Source organism: Nannobrachium achirus (genome assembly GCF_963921795.1).
Source record: "Nannobrachium achirus genome assembly, chromosome: 20".
Lineage (NCBI taxonomy): Eukaryota > Metazoa > Chordata > Actinopteri > Myctophiformes > Myctophidae > Nannobrachium > Nannobrachium achirus.
The window spans coordinates 50,534,589-50,554,764 of record NC_137827.1 but is presented as its reverse complement, the minus strand read 5'-3'; the positions used below and the strand labels follow the sequence as shown (position 1 = coordinate 50,554,764).

The 20,176-nt window shown below is 41.9% G+C and overlaps 1 protein-coding gene and 1 long non-coding RNA gene across 3 annotated transcripts in view; both read left to right on the top strand.

Moving 5' to 3' along the window:
• LOC308306375 overlaps window positions 1-20,176 on the top strand; it is a 388,228-nt gene that overhangs the window by 341,765 nt on the left and 26,287 nt on the right. The gene's annotated exons all lie outside the window — the stretch shown is intronic.
• Window positions 1-20,176, top strand: part of esr2b (estrogen receptor 2b) — a 56,990-nt gene that overhangs the window by 10,527 nt on the left and 26,287 nt on the right. Inside the window, exons 2-6 of one of the 2 annotated variants that reach the window (XM_080751337.1) lie at window positions 8,553-9,085; window positions 15,121-15,293; window positions 16,237-16,353; window positions 16,924-17,256; window positions 18,618-18,756. In XM_080751337.1, the coding sequence (XP_080607463.1) occupies window positions 8,646-9,085; window positions 15,121-15,293; window positions 16,237-16,353; window positions 16,924-17,256; window positions 18,618-18,756 (1,202 nt within the window). In that variant the 5' untranslated portion in view covers window positions 8,553-8,645. Of the gene's footprint in view, window positions 1-8,552; window positions 9,086-15,105; window positions 15,294-16,236; window positions 16,354-16,923; window positions 17,257-18,617; window positions 18,757-20,176 lie in introns of both variants that reach the window. The other variant, XM_080751336.1, reaches the window with a different exon arrangement.

The window sequence follows — 20,176 nt, the reverse complement described above, 5'->3', positions numbered from 1 at the left end:
TTATTTATAAGATTGTGGTGGCTTGTGTTGGACAACCAAGGCACGGATGTGTTTGTAATGACAACTAGTAACACTTTCATGAAAAAGAAAATCACTTTTGACCACAACAAATAGTGTAAAAGCGATAGGCTTATAGGCTCCACTCTATGCTATGAGAGCTGCTGGGTTCTGCTGGGGAAACTGGACAACAGGGACATTTCTGCCTAATAGACCCCATGGACAGTCTTTTGGGATCAATATAAGTAGGAAAATGAGCCTAGAAGTGATTTAGGGAGGAGTTGTTTTTTTAATGTCTTTTGGCCTGTGGCACCTGCCCATTGGTATACTGTGGAAGGCTGCTGGCCTGGTCTGCCACTCTGATGCAACGTCAAACAGTTAAATATGCACACAGTAGGCTCCCGACTAGTGTTACAGTCATCTAGCTGCGAGTGTACACTCTACTCTACAAACCAAATAGTTAACATTCGGTTACATGTCGTACAGAATTTACTACAAGAGTCTTCATTATTCTGCAGCAAAGGCAAAGCCTTTCTCTCTTTTCTTTTTGTTTAACTTAGTGGCCTTTTCTGCTGTCCCTTGTATTCTTCAGTTTGTCTTTTGTTGTAAACAATAATGTTGCAACAAGCTCATGTCTGAGTGTCAAACACAAAATGTCTTGATATTGATAGGAGTATGACGATATTTCCGTATTGATTTCTTTTGAGCACAGCCCTAACATTTACACAGCTAAGAGCCAATAAATACACTACTGTTGATCAGTGGATTCCAAACCTTTCAGGTCACGACCCAAAAGAGACAGAGTTTGCCCAAACTAGTGAAAATAGCAGATCTACAAGCGCCCAACGCGTTGCTTCATGCCGTGTTGCGAGCTTGCAGATCGGCTATGAATTTTTATTCATGGAATTTCTTAGATTTGTTTGTTTTAAAATGTATAGAATTATTAATGTATAATCCCATTACTCAGATTTTAAATCCCATCGCCTGAGGCCTGGGCTGGTCCCCTCGGATTGGTTCAGAAACACACAGGCTTCCTTTTCAAACTGAAACTTCAAAATAAAATACCCAAAATAGTCATTTCATTGGGTCTTTAAAAATGTATCTGTGACCCACAAATGGGTCCCGACCCCAGTGTTTGGGAACACTAGAGCTTTGCAGAGAACTGAGTTAGTCATAGTTACCTTTAACCCATCGCTGCCTAGACGCTTGGTTTGCCATGGATGTCTGCCAGGGCTGCCAGTGGACAGACTAGAACGCGTGCCAGCCTTCTGTCCAAAGCTCAAACTTCACCACAAAATAGCCTGTCACCCTATCAATAGGTAATAACCCATGCACCCAACAACGCCACACTGCATCGGAAAGTAAGTATACTGATGACTTGACTATACTTTAAAATCACTGTTACACAGTGGTGGAAAAAGTACTCACATATTTGAGTTAAGTAAAAGTATCAATGTTGCAATATAGGAATATTCTGTTACAAGTAGAAGTCCAGGATTCAAAATGTACTTGAGTAAAAGTAAGATAGTGTTGGCATCAAAATGTACAAAATGTTTGAAAATAGCCGATCTACAAGCTCACAACGCGTTGCGATGCGACACGTTGTGAGCTTGTAGATCTGCTATTTTCAAATAGCCACGGTATAAAATAGTGCTAAAGTGGTTTATGTATGTTTTATAATGTTATAATTTATATCTGCAAAGTAACTAGTAACTAAAGTTTTCAAATAATTGTAGTGGAGTAAAAGTACAATATTTGCATACGAGATGTAGTGGAGTAGAAGTAAAAGTATTGGAAATTGGAAACACTCAAGTAAATTACAAATACCTCAAAATTGTACCTAAGTAGAGTACACCACTGCTGTTACAATTTGTTGATGATTCTGACTTAGAGTCTTGCATAGTAGAGGTACGTGTGCGTTAAGTTGTTATGTAAGTTTGCGTTTTTGTTTTACAACATTTTATACTTTATTTTCTCAGGCAAAGCGCTCCTCTCGTGTGGACTGGAGGGAGACTGCTTATAATCAAATAATCCTTGACAAGTGAAGGTTGAATTCTCACAGGGTTTTTAATGAGGCATCCAGAGGTTTCTTTTAAATGTCAGACAGAGAGCAGCATGTAGGAGGAAATGATTGCCTTTGGGAGCCAGGTTGAAGTCCTCTTCTTGAAATGTGCTTTATTTTAGAGGAGAATTAAGACCGTTTTAAACGGAGGGGTCAAAATAATAGTCACCCGCCGTCGCGTCGTGCCACCCAATGTGAGTGTCTGCTCATTTTGTAAACGTTGGCCTGGTTGGCATTTCGTGTTCATGTTTTTGTAATTTTCGCTGAAGCTAGAGAGATGTCCATTAAGTGCGAACACTGAGAATAAACCTTACACGAACATTTGAGTGCCTCTTACTGTGGTTGTGTCACGATGCAAGGCCAGGAGGCTTTTGATTGGCTGGTTTCATCTCCTCACAAAACCCAAGGTCTATTTGTCTACGACAAATCACTCTTAACCCTGATTTATTTAAATTCATAGCTTGCTTGCCTCATTTCACTGAGCATACAGTAGGTTTGCAATTATTCAGTTAGACCAGTAAAGTCTACATTACTTCCTGAAACTATTATACTGAAATAATAGTAATTGGTGTCCATAATCCCGGCCAATCCCCATTTTCTTTGACGTTTGTGTATTTCAGTAAAAAAAAAAAAAAAAGGGTAATGGCATCTTGACAATTATGTCTTGTCTCTGATCTGTGGTTCACTAACAAATGCTTTGGACTGGTCTTGGACTGAAGCCACTGGTTGCTTTTTGTTGATTCTGGCACTGATTAACTGGCTGCAGGTCTGTTTTGGCACAGCCACACTAAAGTCTTTTGCAAGGCCCTAAAGGGCAATAGAATTCATAAGAGTCTGTGTTTGTTTATATCAGCGTTTGATGAATATGGTTTTTGCTTTCATAATTGTCTTTCGGTGCAGTGTTTCCTCTCACCACATGCTCACCTTTTCTCTAATTTCTTCCTGATTTGGGGAAAATGTTAAAATGTGCACCTGTGTAACTTGGCCTGAGTAGGTCAGACTCCTCAGCATGTGTGCATGTTTAAATGTCTATATACATGTAAATGTGGCTGAGAGCAAGAGCGCACGTGCGTGTGTGTGTGTGTGTGTGCGTGTGAGATAGAAAAAAGGGGAGAATCATGTAAAGAGTGAGCTTGTACTGTATGTGATATTGACAATCTCGGAAAAACGTTTTCTCACTCAACATTCTCTTTTTAGAAGTTTATGTCACAGTCTCTTTTCCCAAATAACTGTCCTTATTTTTTGTGTAATGAAGCACGGCATTAGCTCTATGCAGCAGACATTGGGCTTTTTGGGCCTCTGCGTTCTCAGCAGAGAAAACTTTATCTTCATCTTGTTGTTTACTTGTGTCCTCATGATTAGGGATGGGACAATAATCATTATCGTTTATCTTGTTAAAAATTAACAATTTTAGGTATTGTGGAGATTTAAATTGTGGAGATTTATTGTGGAGATTTAAATTTTGCGTGAAATTATCCTCTGTCATGCACTGGGATCAAGTCACCTTTGATTTACCATGCTACATACCATTTAAACCCTCTATAATTGGTAAAACGGACCTGGAAATAACATACTTGAAACTGTCCTTTTTTTTCACTCTCTACCAAAAATAGCTAATCTACAAGCTCACAACACGTTGTGTTGTGTGTTGTGAGCTTGTGGGATCTGCTATTCTTTGGCAAATGTTCTGCCCTAGGATAATGGATGTTAGGGATATTTTGATTATCACGATAAAATCGTAAATCGCGATATTTTCTGGTCACAATAATCATGACATGAAATTTTCATATCGTCCCATCCCTACTCCGCAAATCCAAAGGCTAGTGTGAGAGGATCATAATCTTTTCATCTATGGATTTAAATGACCTTCTGTTCCTTACTATAATACAGTTTGATTTACAGGGCGACTTAGAAAGCGCAAGATTGTAGAAAGTGGCACATGATCGATTCATGGTCATACCCTTTAAGTAGAGTGCAAAGAAACAGAGTGACTAGGGTACCAGATAAACATCAAACCTACCAAAGCATCTGTGTAAACTAGGGCTATAACTGTCAATTATTTTTGTAGCCATTATTCTATCTATTGATTACATTTGTCAATTAATCCTATAATATTTCTTTGATCATTTTGTTATCGAAAATTTACAAACTCAATGTGAGCTTTTGATCGTCTATTTTCTGTATTTAAAAGATGCAAATTTAATAGTTTTCCCCCAGAATGTTTTCTTCTTTTTTCTCCACTATGTCTGTATTATTAAATGTATTATGTATTATAATCGATTAAATAGATTGGTTTGATTAACTCTTGCACCCTTAGTCTAAACAACTTGCTATCTAAAAATATACTTTTAAGTAGGGGTGGATATTGGCAAGAATCTTGCGATGCAATACGTATCACGATACTTGGGTCATGATGCAATAGTATCACGGTATATTGCGAATCTTTGCGATACGATACTATTGCGATACTATTGCGATATATCAGCTTTAAAAGCTGAAGGCGCTCCTCCAATGTTGTTGTTTTCGTCGGTCGCAGCCATTTTCTCGAGAGACCTCACTCACTGAAGGTGGGAAGGGGAAGTAGCTACTATAGTACAGCGACATCTAGAGGCAGCTGAGTGTCAGGACCAGACTTCAACCATTGGTTCCTATGCATGGGGAACATATTTTATTTCCCTCAAAGTATCGCGATACTATGGCCTGAAGTATCGATACAGTATTGGCAAATAAACTATCGCAATGCAGGGATTGACACTAACGGTTGCCCGACTGCCCGGGGCAAGTAAAAAAAATGGTCGGGCAGGTGAATTGTGCTACTGGGTTGCCCGACCGGGCAGGCGCACATTTTGAGCAACATAATGAGATTTGTGCCTACTTGAACGGGGCTAGTGTTACATCTCTCTCTCTCTCTCTCTCTCTCTCTCCCTCCACAAACACACACACTGAACGAACGAGCAGCCAGTAAGCTCAGTCGAAAACACAAACTCACATTATGCTACAGCATGGGACAGATTAATCTACACGCTCCGTGCAGAAGCACAGGGCAAAAGTGACTAAATCTATAGCAGAGGCTGCTGCGCTAAAACAGTGAAACATGTTCGCGAAGCGTCTATTTTTTTCCCCTGTGCGAAGCGTCTTTTTCTTTTTTTTTGCAAAGCGTCTATTTCCCATGCCATCAACAGAGCTTTTCCGATCTTTCACTCCCTGTATTGCTCTACATAATGCATTTAATCATGAGCAGCATGCGTATGCACAGTCTGCTGGGCAGCCTGCAGCTTGTTAGCATTGTGCTAAGATAAACACATCTCCGACCCAGATCGTCTGCTGTGGTGTCCAGCGTTGCCAGGTGTTGTTTGTGAGAGAGAAACAAGCAACCAAGTCTATGATTATTATAGAAAGATTATTAAAGTTAAAAGTATCAATAGGTTACTGTGATATAGAAATACTGTGTTACAAGTAAAAGTATGGAATTCAAGATTTACTTGAGTAAAAGTATAACAATATTGTCATCAATAAGTTCTTATCAATAAGTTCTTAAAGTACCAAAAGTAAACATACAAAATGTTTGAAAATAGCAGATCTACATGCTAGCTTGCAGATCATCTATTTTCAGTGGTTTCTGTATGTTTTTTTAATATAATTTATATCTGCAAAGTAATTAGTAACTAAAGTTCTTTTACTTAAAGAAAAGTAAAAGTACAATATTGGGATCCGAGATGTAGTGGAGTAGAAGTAAACATATTGGAAATACACAAGTAAAGTACAAATGCCTCCAAATTGTACTCAAGTACAGTGATTAAGTAAATGTACTTGGATACTTTACACCGCTGGGGGGGGGGGGGGGGGGGGGGGGCAAGTGGCAAAGACCTGAGGGCAAGTAGAACATGACCTGTACTTGCCCGACGGGCAAGTGCCTCTGAGACCTTAGTGTCAACCCCTGCAATGTATTGCCATATCGATTATATTGCCCACCCCTACTTTTAAGTTGGCAGACAAACAAACCATAATTATCTAAATAACATACATGTGTATGTTGCGTATAACTAGCATCTATCAAAATAGGCGACAAGAATTAGTGTGAGAGCTAGGCGAGAGGGTAGAGAGTCTGAAGAGGTGAGTTTAGAGACTGCAGACAGAAAATGGAGAATGATTGTGCCGTCCTTCATTTGTTTTGCTCTGATACTGTTGATTTTGTAATGATGATGTCCCAATTCTGTCTTAGAAGGGTGGAAACAGAGCAACTGTCACATACCAGTTAGGCAGTTACACAGAATTATTTGGAAGAACGTTCTTTTTAGAGTAGAATGAATGAATGGTGTGGTCTTCAGGGGGTAGAGCAGAAGCCCCCCCCCCCCCCCCCCCCCCCCCCCCCCTTCTTACAGCTGACATAAGTCGAGACCCCCCCCCCCCCCCCCACACACACACACACACACACACACACATGCACATGTGCACAAACGCACGCTCACAAATAAGTTACCACTTAAACCCTGTATACTTATTGTGCGAAAATATCTAGTGAGCTTGTAGATTGGCTATTTTCACTAGTTTTGGAACTTTTGTCTTATTATTCTCAAAATCAATGTTAAAAGGTAAATAGTGTAAGACAGAAAAAGGGGTACACTATTGCAAAAAAAAAGAAGAAGAAAATTGGACAAGGCCTACAGAAGTCTGCTGGTTGATCAGAGGAGCTGTGCTCAAATGTCTTTTCAATTACGTGCAGAAATAAGGCTATATATCAGCAAGAAAGGGAAGCCAGTGGCAGAGCTGGCAAAGGATCGCGGCTGAAAATGAGTTTCGGTCTTCAGAATAGTTTCCAAATCTTCACTCGGCTCTACAAGGAATTCTTGCCCTTTTGCTTTCTGTTTACTATCAAAGCAGCATCAGATATATTGGAGAACTGTCGAGAAAGCAATGCTTTGTGCGCTTGTAGATCTGCTATTTTCACTAGTTTGGGTCCCGGGCAAACATCTAATCTCTCTTTTGGGTCTCGAGCTGAAAAGTTTGGGAACCACTGTATTGGAAGATCTCCAAATGCAATTAATTAAAGTTCTATATAACTTTGAGAGTGTGGGTCTGGATTAATATTATCAAGGAATGATGTACGCCAAGATGACTTTGCCTCAAAGACATTGCACATTCAGAACAACTTATCACCTCTGAGTACCGTAGGCCTTCTCCATAATGAACAATAACTAATCCAAGCTGCACTCAAAACTGATACAGAGATATCTAAATGACTTGAAAATCACAGCTATCCACAATCTGGTCGCTAATCTGGAAGGCAAGTGAAAAATGAGAGACACTGTTCAATACACTGTGACATTTAAGCAAAATGCATCAAGAAATACCCTACCAGTCAAAGGTTTGGACAGAGCTTTCATTCAATGTGTGTGAGAAGCTGTGTCCAAACTTTTGACTGGTAGGTAGGTACTATTGAATGTCATAATATTGTGATTCATAGGTATTTCTGGACTATTATTTTATTAGTGTCGTCCTGATATCCTTTACCAGTGCGTAGCCCTATTGAAATGCAAGGAATTATTATTCTTTGCAAAAATTAATCGTGTTATTGAGGGCCTAAAAATACTTTTGCAACTTTCCACACACATCACAGGTCCCGGAAAATTACATATTATATCAGTTTAAAAAAGTGGCGTGGTCTAATGGCTCAAACACACCCCCTACAAAATGTCAAAGTTGAATACATTTTGCCCGCCTCCCGACCTTACCTAAACCCAACAGGAAGTCTATACATTTTTTATTTATCGTGCTGTTTTATTGCATTTTATGCCATTTTCACAGGTCGTACTTTAACAAACTCCTTAATGACGAAAAATTAGTTTTCACTTTTCAGAAAACTGATTGACCGTGGTGAAGCGTCAAACTTCCATGTCTCAGTGAAAATACCCGATATACAGGGCCAAGGTTTTCTTTTCTTTTTTTTCTATGTAGTTTTTGAGCTGATTACCATACAGGTTTGTGCCTGGCTGTTATTGGACTCAGATCAGAGTCCTTCATTGGTGTAACTTGGCTCCACCCCCTTTTATGATTGGTTGATATTTGTACATACCTATATTTGGCTTTAACGTTTTACCTTGTCCATAGCCAATTAGTTGTGAGTAGCTTTATTGGACTCTGTTTAGAGTCATTGTACTTCATTGCTATTGGTAAGCATCACCTCCTGTTGTGATAGGTCAATATTTGTTAGTTTCGCCATAACTTTTGAACATAACACGGTCAGAAAAAAATCTAAATTGTGTCTTGTGAGCCAGTTATATTTCCTGAACATGAATCTGCTGCCTGGCATATTATGTGTGTAAAAGCCAGCTTGTGATTGTTGCTTTGTAGTTGTTTTGTTTTGTACTTTATTTTAAAGTTATAATTATAATCGTTAATCCTAATTAGTCGGCATTAGTATCAGCTTTCATTCGGAATGAAGGACTAAGTCTTTAACAAACGATATCTAATCTATCGTCCCTCTGTCTCCCAGATACGGGAGCTTGTCCACAGTAAAGGGATGCAGTAGAACTGGCCTCATAACCATCATCACCATTCAGTAGACGATCGATCCCCTACCCCAGGCATGGCCTCCTCCCCTGGGCTCCACGCGGACGCCTCCCCGCTGCTGCAGCTCCAGGAAGTGGACTCCAGCAAGCCCTTGGAGAAGCCCGGCTCCCCGATGGGGCTGCTGCCAGCCATCTGCCCGCCGCCCATGGCCATGGACAGTCACACGGTGTGCATCCCTGCTCCGTACACGGACAGTAGCCATGAGTACAGCCATGGCCCGGGGCCCCTGACCTTCTACAGCCCCTCGGTGCTCAGCTACGGCCGGGCGCCCATCATCACCGATAGCCCGTCGTCGGCGCTGTGCCCTCCCCTGAGCCCCTCGCTGTTCTGGCCCGCCCACGGACACCACGGCATGCCCTCGCTGACCCTGCACTGCCCCCAGTCTCTAGTATACAACGACCCCAACCCGCACACGCCCTGGGTGGAGCCCAAAGCCCACGGTATCGGCACCAACAGGTAGGATTCTTTGGTTTTCTTCTGACACATGGGCGTCTCAATGTCTATGAAACTTTAAACCAGGGGTTCTCAAACCTTTTTAGGCTGTGACCCCCAAAATAAACATATTTGAACTGGGGACCCCCACCCTGACAAGCACTTGGAATTGTAGGTATTACATTTAATGTGACTCGGTTCCACAGATAAATATTGTGAAAATACCCGAACTACATGCTCACAACGCCTCGCAGCGAGCATGTAGTTCAGCTATTTTCACAATGTTTTCGTCTTGCTTACTTAATATTTGACAATTTGGCTAGTTTGGTATTAAAACAGTCTTGAAAGTCCTTAAATTCACTATAAATGTGTAGATACCCCCTGTATATACACTTATACTGTGTGTTGGTTTGTTTACCGTTGAGTGAGAAAAAACATTTTTCATTAAGCTAATCATCTGGGGACCCGACAAAATAATTTGAGGACCTCACTTGGGGTCCCGACCCCAAGTTTGAGAACTTCTGCTTTAAACCTACGCTTAACTGACCTGAGTGAGATGACGCTTGTACCCGACCCACGACTGATCATTATAGTACATAAAATCATGAGCCGCTTATTAATGCCTGAAAAGGCTGCACAAACAACATGTACAGGCATCAATTAAAATCTCAGAGAGCTAGTGAGAGAGATGGAGAGAGAATAGATTGATCGTCACATAATGGTACAGTACACGTGTCATCACGTGTTGCATTTAATGAACTTGTCATGCCAGACATTGGTTTTAATAGCAGGTAAGTTGAATTTGTGACCGAGCGGAATGAGCCTACTGTGGCCCTGAGGCTTTATATTTTTGCACGTTGCACGCTGCTGATGAAGGCTGAGTAGCTGAAACGCGTCCGTTTGTGTTGGTCCCGGTGAGGCAAATCAAATGATGAAGGACATAGTTGAGTGCTGACCTCTTCCTCTGGTCCATGCGCTGGCACCCACGCTTCAAATATTTTTATCTTCCTTCCGTCCTTAAATCACTGGTTTCCAGTCGGGACCCATTTGTGGGTCACAGACAAATCTATATGGGTCCCTTAATTTTTGGTTTCCTACATTTAGTTTTTAGGTATTATGTTAAACCATTTTCAAAAAACATTCCCAAAAAACCTAAAAATGTCATGAATGAAAAAAAACAATTACATTATTTTTCCAAAGAAAAATCTCAGAAATTCATAAATTAGAAAACAAATGTTTAAGAAGTAGTGAAAATCAGCCGATTTGCAAGCTCACGACACGACACGAAGCGACACGAGCTTATACACTAATCCGAGTAGAGCTTTGTGTATGTCGCCACCTAGTGGCGACATACTGATGTGTTAACACACATCAGTAGCAGCCCAGCGTCAGTGACGCGTGATTATGGATCCCACTGGGAAAGATGGATAACCACGCCCCGGACTCATTTTTGAAGCTTGTGATTGGCTGAACCGGACGTAGGGAGCGCTCCGTTGTAGTCACTTGGACCGCGCGGGGTGCACCAAAACCCAATTATCATTGCGTTTATCGTGCGCTTGCCCAGGCCTTACGGCCTGGGCATAAATATAACGATGGCATTCACCACGGCTTCGTAACTCGCGCGGCGCTCCGCCGGCCGCGCAGCCCTGGCCGCTGGCCTTCGCACCGCTTGCAATGTCGTGGACAATAACTGAAAACGAGCGCTCTATGCCGTTTCCATCCATCTTTCCCAGTGGGATCTATATTCAGGCGTCAGTGACAGTCAACGCAAGTAGCAGCCCAGCGTCGGGGACACAGTCAACGCAGACATGTCAAGTTGGATTGATGATGTTAGATAGTGGCCTTCAGTTACAGATGAAGGTAGCTTATCAGTGATTTTAGTTATTGGTTATGGAAATAGCATGCTCTATTTCCATAACCAAACACTAAAAACTGTGGGAAAACATGGAAAAACTGTCACACTAGTTACGTTAGCTATCTAATTGTAACGATACACTGTATGCATTGTTTCATAGGCATTCAAGAGTATGCACCCAAGAAAAGTATGAACGTTACATCCTTGGCATGTGAGACTGATGCAGATGTCATTCAACACTTCTCATCCCCTGAGTTGGCTGGCTTAGCAATGATACCTTTCTTGGGTGCATGCTCTGGCCCTTGAATGTTTTCAATTGTGTCCGGTATCACATTTTTCCAAGTGGATTGATTCCAAGCATTCCAAGCACACAGCTTGTCAGTGCAGGATACTCCTGTCAGGCCTTGGGTCACAGCATATTTAATCTTGTACAGTACACCTGCTTTGTGACTGCAACACTTCCCTTTGTTAGCCATACAATCACAGTACACATTTACAACTCTCCCATCCAGTCTTTGCAGAGTCAATTCTACATTATGTGGGCTGTTAATGGTCTGTGAGAATCGAACAGGTGCTCTTAGAGTTATGTGTTCATCATCAGGTAGAGTGTGCAGTATTTGACCAGAGCTCAGATAATTTTGACCCTCAATGAGTGACCTGGCTGTAGTTGGCATTTTGTTGATCATCAGATGCCAGACGATGAAGGAAATACTCTTGAATGCCTATGAAACAATGCATACAGCGTATCGTTACAATTAGATAGCTAACGTAACTAGCGTGACAGTTTTTCCATGTTTTCCCACAGTTTTTAGTGTTTGGTTATGGAAATAGAGCATGCTATTTCCATAACCAATAACTAAAATCACCGATAAGCTACCTTCACCTGTAACTGAAGGCCACTGTCTAACATCATCAATCCAACTTGACATGTCTGCGTTGACTGTGTCACCGACGCTGGGCTGCTGCTTGCATTGACTGTCACTGACGCTGGGCTGCTACTGATGTGTGTTAACACATCAGTAATGTCGCTGCCACTAGGTGGCGACATACACAAAGCTCTACTCGGATTAGTGTATAGATCTGCTGTTTGGGTCCCAGGCAAACGTCTTATTTCTCTTTTGGGTCTCGAGCTGAAAGGTTTTGGAACCACTGCTCTACATCCTCTCCGCTCCACAAAGCAGCTGGTAAGAATTCCAGGGTCTCTTTTTGACTACTTAGAGCTAAGCGAACCGTATTTAACAGGTCCCAGATTTCTTTCCATACTCTAAGGCTCCCAGGACATAATTTGCGCCCTGCACTTCAAGGTCAGGTAGTTCTAGTACTGGGAACTCCAGGTATACTTTCAAAATATGAAATAGTGAAAATAGCAGATCTACAATCTCACAATGTGTGACTATGCAACACATTGTGAGCTTGTAGATCAGCAATTTTCGTTTGTATTTCCTATACGTTCTTTCCATACCTGATTACAATAGATACGTAAAGAAAAAATCAACCTCGGTTCGAAGTGGAGCGGTGAATTGAGCAGTTCCAGGTCTATGTTTTTGATTCTATGTGTTCTAAATCTATGAATTCTGTCCTAGATCTATAACACAGTGATGTTGCTAGCTTTTTAATGTAATGAGTCCCGGGACTCAAGAGGGGTCTTTCAGATGGGTCCCAGGGACATTTTATGAGTCACACAAAAATCAACGAGTCAATGTAATTTTTCATAAAGTGTAGCATTTAACTTGTGTTAACCCTAACCCTTTAATATGTGCAGTATATGCAGACATAGAACAGTGCAAAGTGTATGCAAAATGAAATAGGACCTACATTAATAAAATAAGATAAAATAAAGACCAGTAATTCCCAACTGATACTTTTACTCCACTAAATCTCGGATCCGAACTTTACTCCACTACATTCATTACAAAACTTGATAGTTATTAGTTAGTTTGTAGATTTTGATTTATACAAATCATACATTAACCACTTCAGCTGTAGCCTATATATATTTGGCCATTTAAATAGCTCACATTGTGAGCTTGTAGATTTGCCATTAAAAATATTTGTATACACTTGAAATGGGACATTCACAATGAGTACTTTTACTTTTGGTACTTTAAGTACATTTTGATATCAATACTTTTGTGCTTTTACGCACAAAAGTAAAAAACAAAAAGTTTTTTGTTCTGGTAGCTGCAGAGAAAGGTCCTTGTCCAAATGTCCTCCTGCATGTGGTTGTGTATGAGTGAATAATGAAGATGAGTTGTCGATGCTTGCTTGGTCCCAGTGGTGTTTGTTGACTTTAAGATAACACTGTGTCGTTACTGAGGAATGTCAACAATGTTGCCAGGTTTGCTCATTATAAGTGACTTTGGTCTTCTTTTCCTGTAAAGTCTCTAGTTGCGAATTGCTTTTATTTGGGCTTGTTTCTGAAGTATAGTTGCTTATGTGGCTTGCTTTCAACATGCTTTTAGAAAATAGCGAATGTAATATAGGTCAAGTGGTGAAACCTTTGGGCTCGTTTTCATAGACCTGTTTGCTTGTTTCACTCACAGAATCTGGCAACCGTGGCTTCTCCCCTCTGTGTGTGTGTTGCTTGTTTTTGGAGTGAGTGTGGGGGGTGGGCCGTGTGTGCATGCGTTTGTGTAGTGTGTGTGTGTGTGTGTGTGTGTGTGTGTGGGGGGGGGGGGGGGGGGGGGGGGTGCGTGCGTTTGTGTAGTGTAGTGTAGTGTGTGTGTGTGTGTGTGTGTGTGTGTGTGTGTGTGTGTGAGTGCGTGCGTAGTGTGTGTGTGTGTGTGTGGGGGGGGGGGGGGGGGTGCGTGCGTTTGTGTAGTGTGTGTGTGAGAGTGTGGGGGGCGGGCCGTGTGTGCATGCGTTTGTGTAGTGTGTGTGTGTGTGTGTGTGTGTGTGTGTGTGTGTGTGTGTGTGTGTGTGTGTGTGTGTGTGTGCGTGCGCGCGTGCGTTTGTGTAGTGTGTGTGTGTGTGTGTGTGTGTGTGTGTGTGTGTGTGTGTGTGTGTGTGTGTGTGTGTGTGTGTGTGTGTGTGTGTGTGTGTGTGTGTGTGTGTGTGTGTGTGTGTGTGTGTGTGTGTGTGTGTGTGTGTGTGTGTGTGCGTGCGCTCGCGCGTTTGTGTGTGCGTGCGTGCGTAGTGTGTGTGTGTGTGTGTGTGTGTGTGTGTGTGTTCCTTGCACATGTGAGTGAGTGCTGAGGTGAGTGTGCCTGGCCTGCACAAAACAGCGCCCCTCCTTTAACTAGTGTGTTGTGTGTGGCCACTCAAGGTATTGCCAGACTACGGACACGGCCAGCCAGCCAGCCACCCAGCCAGCCACCCACCCACCCACATACCCACGGATATACCTGTCTATTGGGAACGTTTTCACCGCTCCAAAAACAACGAATAATAGTGGGGAAAATAATGCACTGGCTAACAAAATGAGCGGAATAAACTCTTTATTTCAACACGCTGCTTCGATTTTCTTCCACGCTTGAGAAGTAAACGGATGAGAGACCGGTATAGGACCTTTACTTTTTGGATGGAATGTTCACAAAAGGTAAGAAGTGTTCGCAACAGACGATTGTGGATGACGAATGAGAAACCTAATCTAAGAGCTGCATAGCGCAGATTGAGAGGTTCTCATGAGCTTGTATGCACCGGCACACGTACGGTCTTTACGGATTACGGTCTTTCTGGAAGTTTGTTTCCTCGTCTGTAATACATCTCCTATTGCCAAGGGGTGGGTGTGTGTGTGTGTGTGTGTGTGTGTGTGTGTGTGTGTGTGTGTGTGTGTGTGTGTGTGTGTGTGTGTGTGTGTGTGTGTGTGTGTGTGTGTGTGTGTGTGTGTGTGTGTGTGTGTGTGTGTGTGTGTGTGTGTGTGTGTGTGTGTGTGTGTCTCTCTCTCTTTCACTTTCTCTTTCTCTCTCTCTCTGTCGGGCAGGTTTGGGCAGGAGTGCTTGTTTTTTACTGTATTTTAGTGAAATGGTCAAATTTTTGGTGGTGTGAAGAATTCAGATTTTGTGTTGGTCTGACTTCTGGTTAACATATTTGGCTTTCTATAGGTGATAGAAGTCCCAAACGTTGTCACAGGTTGGGGAAGAGCCTCAACTAGCGTTACCACTGTTAAAGTACAACAAGTCAATCCTCGTCGCTGGCACAGTGTCTGTGGCAGTAAATGAGTTAACATGTGAGTGTTTGTCTTCATCAGTCTCTGTTCTCGCAGCTCCAACAAGCTGCTGATGAAGAGGCTGGACTCATCCTCCTCCTCCTCCTCCTCCTCTGTGGTGAAGTCCGACATGCACTTCTGTGCCGTGTGCCACGACTACGCCTCAGGATACCACTACGGAGTCTGGTCCTGTGAGGGCTGCAAGGCCTTCTTTAAGAGGAGCATACAAGGTACACTGGTGGGGAAAAGTACTCACGTTCTTTACTTAAGGAAAAGTATCAACACTGCAATGTAGAAACAAGTAAAAGGCAGGGATTCAAAATTTACTTGAGTAAAAGTACAACAATTTTGGTATCAAAATGTACTTAAAGTACCAAAAGTACTCATTATGCAGTACAGAAAATTGGAAATACTCCAGTTAAGTAAAAGTAACTTAACATTTTACAAACTATAGTACAGTACTTGATAAATGTACTTAGTTACTTTACACCACTCTCAGAGTATTGACTGGACATCCTCTGATTCCACCTGACTATAGGGGTGCAACAGTTGATCCAACCAATCGCTTATCGAAAAAGAAAAAAAAGAAAAACAATATTCAAAAATAAAAGAATCAATTAATAATTTATCCCAATTTTGGCCATGTAATTATAGGCAGAAAATAAAATCATTTCAAGATTAGTAGCTGATCTGCAATCTTAAAGTGAGCTTGTAGATGTTTATGAGAATTAGTTTGAGTTTATATTGGTTTATCAATGTTGTTTTGTTTTTATCTTTTTTAAATTTGCATGTTTGATATAAAATGTATTTTTCGATACAAATAAAAAACAGATCACAGATGGAATGATAAATGATCCTTAATGCATTTCAATTCCCTCCAAAGTCCAACAATCTCTTTCCAAGTTGTTTGCCTTCCACGCTTTTGCTTTTACCAACTGTAAACTGTAAAAGTTATTGGCAACACATTCACCCCACCTATACATTGCCACTTCCTCCTATCTGTGTTCATCTGTCAGCATTTCCTTCATTCAATTCGATTGATCCATCCAGTCCATCAACACAACATTTACATCTGCGTAGGTTCTCAGACTGTCTTCGATCCCTTCGTTGCGTCAGTGTTTCTATCTGTCATCCATTCATTCATTCATCATCACTGTGTTTGGCTCCACTCAGGACACAACGACTACATCTGCCCTGCAACTAACCAATGCACTATCGACAAGAACCGACGCAAAAGCTGCCAGGCCTGCCGTCTACGCAAATGCTATGAAGTGGGCATGATGAAGTGCGGTAGGTCCTCTTCTTCCTCACTGCTTTCTCCTTGTAGCACTTAATTGATTTCTCTGACCAGATTTTTAGCTGTCTCTTACTCAGAATGTTGGATCTGGATAAGAATGTTTTCCAATCATTTATGGATGATATAGCAATGGATTCTGAATAGGTTTTTGTTCCATTGTAAGGAGTTCAGATTCCAGCTAAAGAGTAGAAAAGTAAGAAAAGGAAAAGGACTGTTGTGTACTGCAATACAAGGCAAAAAGAAAAACAAAACAAAAAGCATCAACAATACAGAGCAACAGTAAAAGGAGGTAAAATCAAATTAAGTGTCCATTACAGTTAGCCCTTCTCACTGTATCTCGCCAAAAGAACAACACAAATAATAAAACGATCAGTGCAATGCCATTCAATAAAGTGTCCATTTGGTCAAAAGCTTGAGAAGCTTCGTTTAGTTGGGCAACAGTCTAGTATTTATTAACATTTTCCGTGGACCATCTGTAATTATGTCATGGACCAGTCTTTGGAGCATTGTTTTAGAAACTGTGACATGTAATGTCTTCATTAATGTCTTCTTAAACACCTCAGGGGTGAGACGCGAAAGGTGCAGCTACCGCGGAGGGGTGCGCCACCGGCGCGGGGGCTCCCAGGCGCGGGACGCCTCCGGTGGGGGGCGCCTGGTCATGGGCTCCCAGAGGTCCCACCAGAGGCACCTGGAAGGGCCCTACCCCTTCCAGCCGCACCACACGGTCATGAGCCCCCAGCAGTTCATCTCCCGCATCATGGAGGCCGAGCCCCCGGAGATCTACCTCATGGAGGACATGAAGAAGCCCTTCACCGAGGCCAGCATGATGATGTCCCTCACCAACCTGGCCGACAAGGAGCTGGTGCTGATGATCAGCTGGGCCAAGAAGATCCCTGGTGAGAGTGGTGGGCGGGGTGTGTGTGCACAGATTCACTGTAGGGCAGGGTTCTTCAACGTTTTCAGGCTAAGGACCCTTTAGCAGAGAGAGAGATGAAGCAGGGACCCACTCTACATATTGTATAAATGTGTGTTGGACATTCTCATCGATTCTCATCGAAATCGTTGATAATTAGTAAACTTGACCTAATTAGTAAACTTGACCTTTCACTCTACGCCTCGCAGCTATTTTTTGGCTAAAGTTCTCTTCAGAGTATCGGAATGCGAGGGTTCAAGTTGTTCATTTAAAATATTGATCCTAATCACACAAGGATTTGGCGGCCCCCCTGTAGTAACTCTGAGGATCCCCTAGGGGCGTGGTGTGCTTGTAGATCAGCTTGTAGATCAGTCTTATATGATGTAGAACAGTCTTATATGATGAGACAGAGCTTTAATTCACTAAATAACGTGCGCATTTGAAACTTGGAGATAACAAGGTTTCTGCCCGACAGTGACGATTTACACTTTTATGATTTATAAATGGGTTCCATTTGGATTCCAGGTGTACACACTCACAGTTTAAAAACAAACACACACTTAGGACTTTGCTGTGTACACTACACTCCCATGATGTCTTTGTTTTTTGTATTTCTGCAGTGAAGAGTAAAGATAAAGAGATACTGTAGACTGGTGTACACTCTGATGTTGGTGTCAACATCCCCTAGGGGGTCCTCAGAGTTACTACAGGGGGTCCTCCAAATCTTCCCAGACTTTTTATATTAACAACTTGATCCCTAGTGTCCATATTCTGAGAACTGTAGCCAAAAATAGCAGATCTACAAGCTCACAACGCCTCGCAGCGTGAGGCGTTGTGAGCTTGTAGATCGGCTATTTTCGTCAAAGAAGTTTGGTGTAGAGGGGAAAAAGAGCAGACTAAGTACGGAGTGAAAGGTCAAGTTTATTATAGGTAATAACGGCTCAAGAGGTTAAATATCTGAAAACACACATTGACATGAATCCAAAATACACTGATGATTAGATTGTGCTGTCAAACAATGAAACTATATGGAAAAGTCTGTGGGGGTCCCTGCTTCATCTCTCTCTCAACTAAGGGGCCCTTGACCTGAAAACGTTGAAGACCCCTGGTTTATGTGGTATCATAGTGTCTCTGAGGCACTAAATGTTTGTGTCTGTGTTTTACTTATGTGACTTCACTGTACCTGGTGTTTGCTGACTAGTTGCGATGAGTTGTGAGCTTAATGTAGATCGTCTATTTTGACAGAATGTTAGCCACGTAATCGGGATGCCTGGGTTCAAGTCGTTAAGATGCTGCATTTTTCATAGTCTGTGTGCGTGTGTGCGCGTGCGTGCGTGTGTGCAGGCTTTATGGAGCTCAGTCTAGCAGATCAGATCCACTTGTTAAAGTGCTGCTGGCTGGAGGTGCTGATGCTGGGGCTGATGTGGAGGTCTGTGGACCATCCTGGGAAACTCATCTTCTCACCAGACTTCAAACTCAACAGGTCAGTGTGGATGGATACATGTTTGTATAGTTTGCTTTCTCTTTATTTTTCTATCTTATGCGTCTTTCTTTCTTTCACTATAACAGGTTGATTCGTGTTTTTACCTGTAACTCCACTCATCAGTGTAAAACGTTGTATGGGCACTCCCTAGAGGCCAAGTTAAAACGTCTGGCCTGCATTTTTCTAATCTGCCTTTTATAGCGCCACCTGGAGGTTGAATTATGTGGAACACATTTCTTTAATATTAGTTCTTAACATTTTATCGAAATATCACGCAAATCGGTGCACATGATATATGTGATGAAGACGGATCTGTCTGATTTCATATGAAAAATCTCCTTTTATTATTGTTCATTTTTTTTGCTCAGTGTCCTCCGACAGGTGTTTAAGACGTTTAAGAAGCTAACGTGTTCAACTTCTCTTTAAATATTTACTTAATTCAATATAACTAATTTCTCCTGCTAAGATTGACATCTATTTTACACACCTCGATGATCACTCAATACCAAACACGCGCACAACCAAACATTCCTCACCTGGCAGAGAGACCTGTGCTCAGAAGAGCACTGCTTCTAGTCTTAATGTATTTATTTTGTTTAGTTTTCTTATCGTATTGTAGTTGTAGTTTTCTTACTGTCTCCATTTCTTCTCTTCTAACTGCGGAGACGTCAACCAGATGTGTTTTTTCCACTCAGATGTCTATATGTAAAGGGCTCTGACAGTTTCAATTTATGTTGTATTTCCTGTCTTTCCGCTACTCTGTCCTATCGTCTATAAATAATCAGCATGTTGTCTTTGATGTGCTTTGTAGCGAGCTGCTGTTGTGTAACTTGTGTTGATCTGACACGGATCATTCTTCTTTCTTTCTTTTCTTTCTACATTGTAGTTACTATTTATTTTGTTCTTTCAGTCCCAGAGATAAAATACATAAAGTACCAGTAGATCAAATGGGAGTCATTTGCTCTTGGGTTTTCTAGAAAAGTGTATCAGACATCAAATACAAAGCAATGACCTCAGACCTCTTGGTAATGAGAAACTCACTATGAGTTGGAGGTGAGCATTATGTCACTGCCTGGCAGAAACTGTTTTTTTTTTGTAAATTAAAGCCCTACCTCATCATACAAAAGTAGTGAAAATAACAGTTCAGGGTGGATGTATGCATAGTGTGTATGTATATGCCGGTCGGTGTGTGTGTCTACCTCATGTGTATTGTGTATGTCTGTGCCTGTGTGTGTGCCTGTGTGTGTGTGTGTGTGTGTGTGTGTGTGTGTGTGTGTGTGTGTGTGTGTGTGTGTGTGTGTGTGTGTGTGTGTGTGTGTGTGTGTGTGTGTGGTGTGTGTGTGTGTGTGTGTGTGTGTGTGTGTGTGTGTGTGTGTGTGGATGCTGATAAGAAGGCTGCTGGTTACATTGTGTTCTCCCA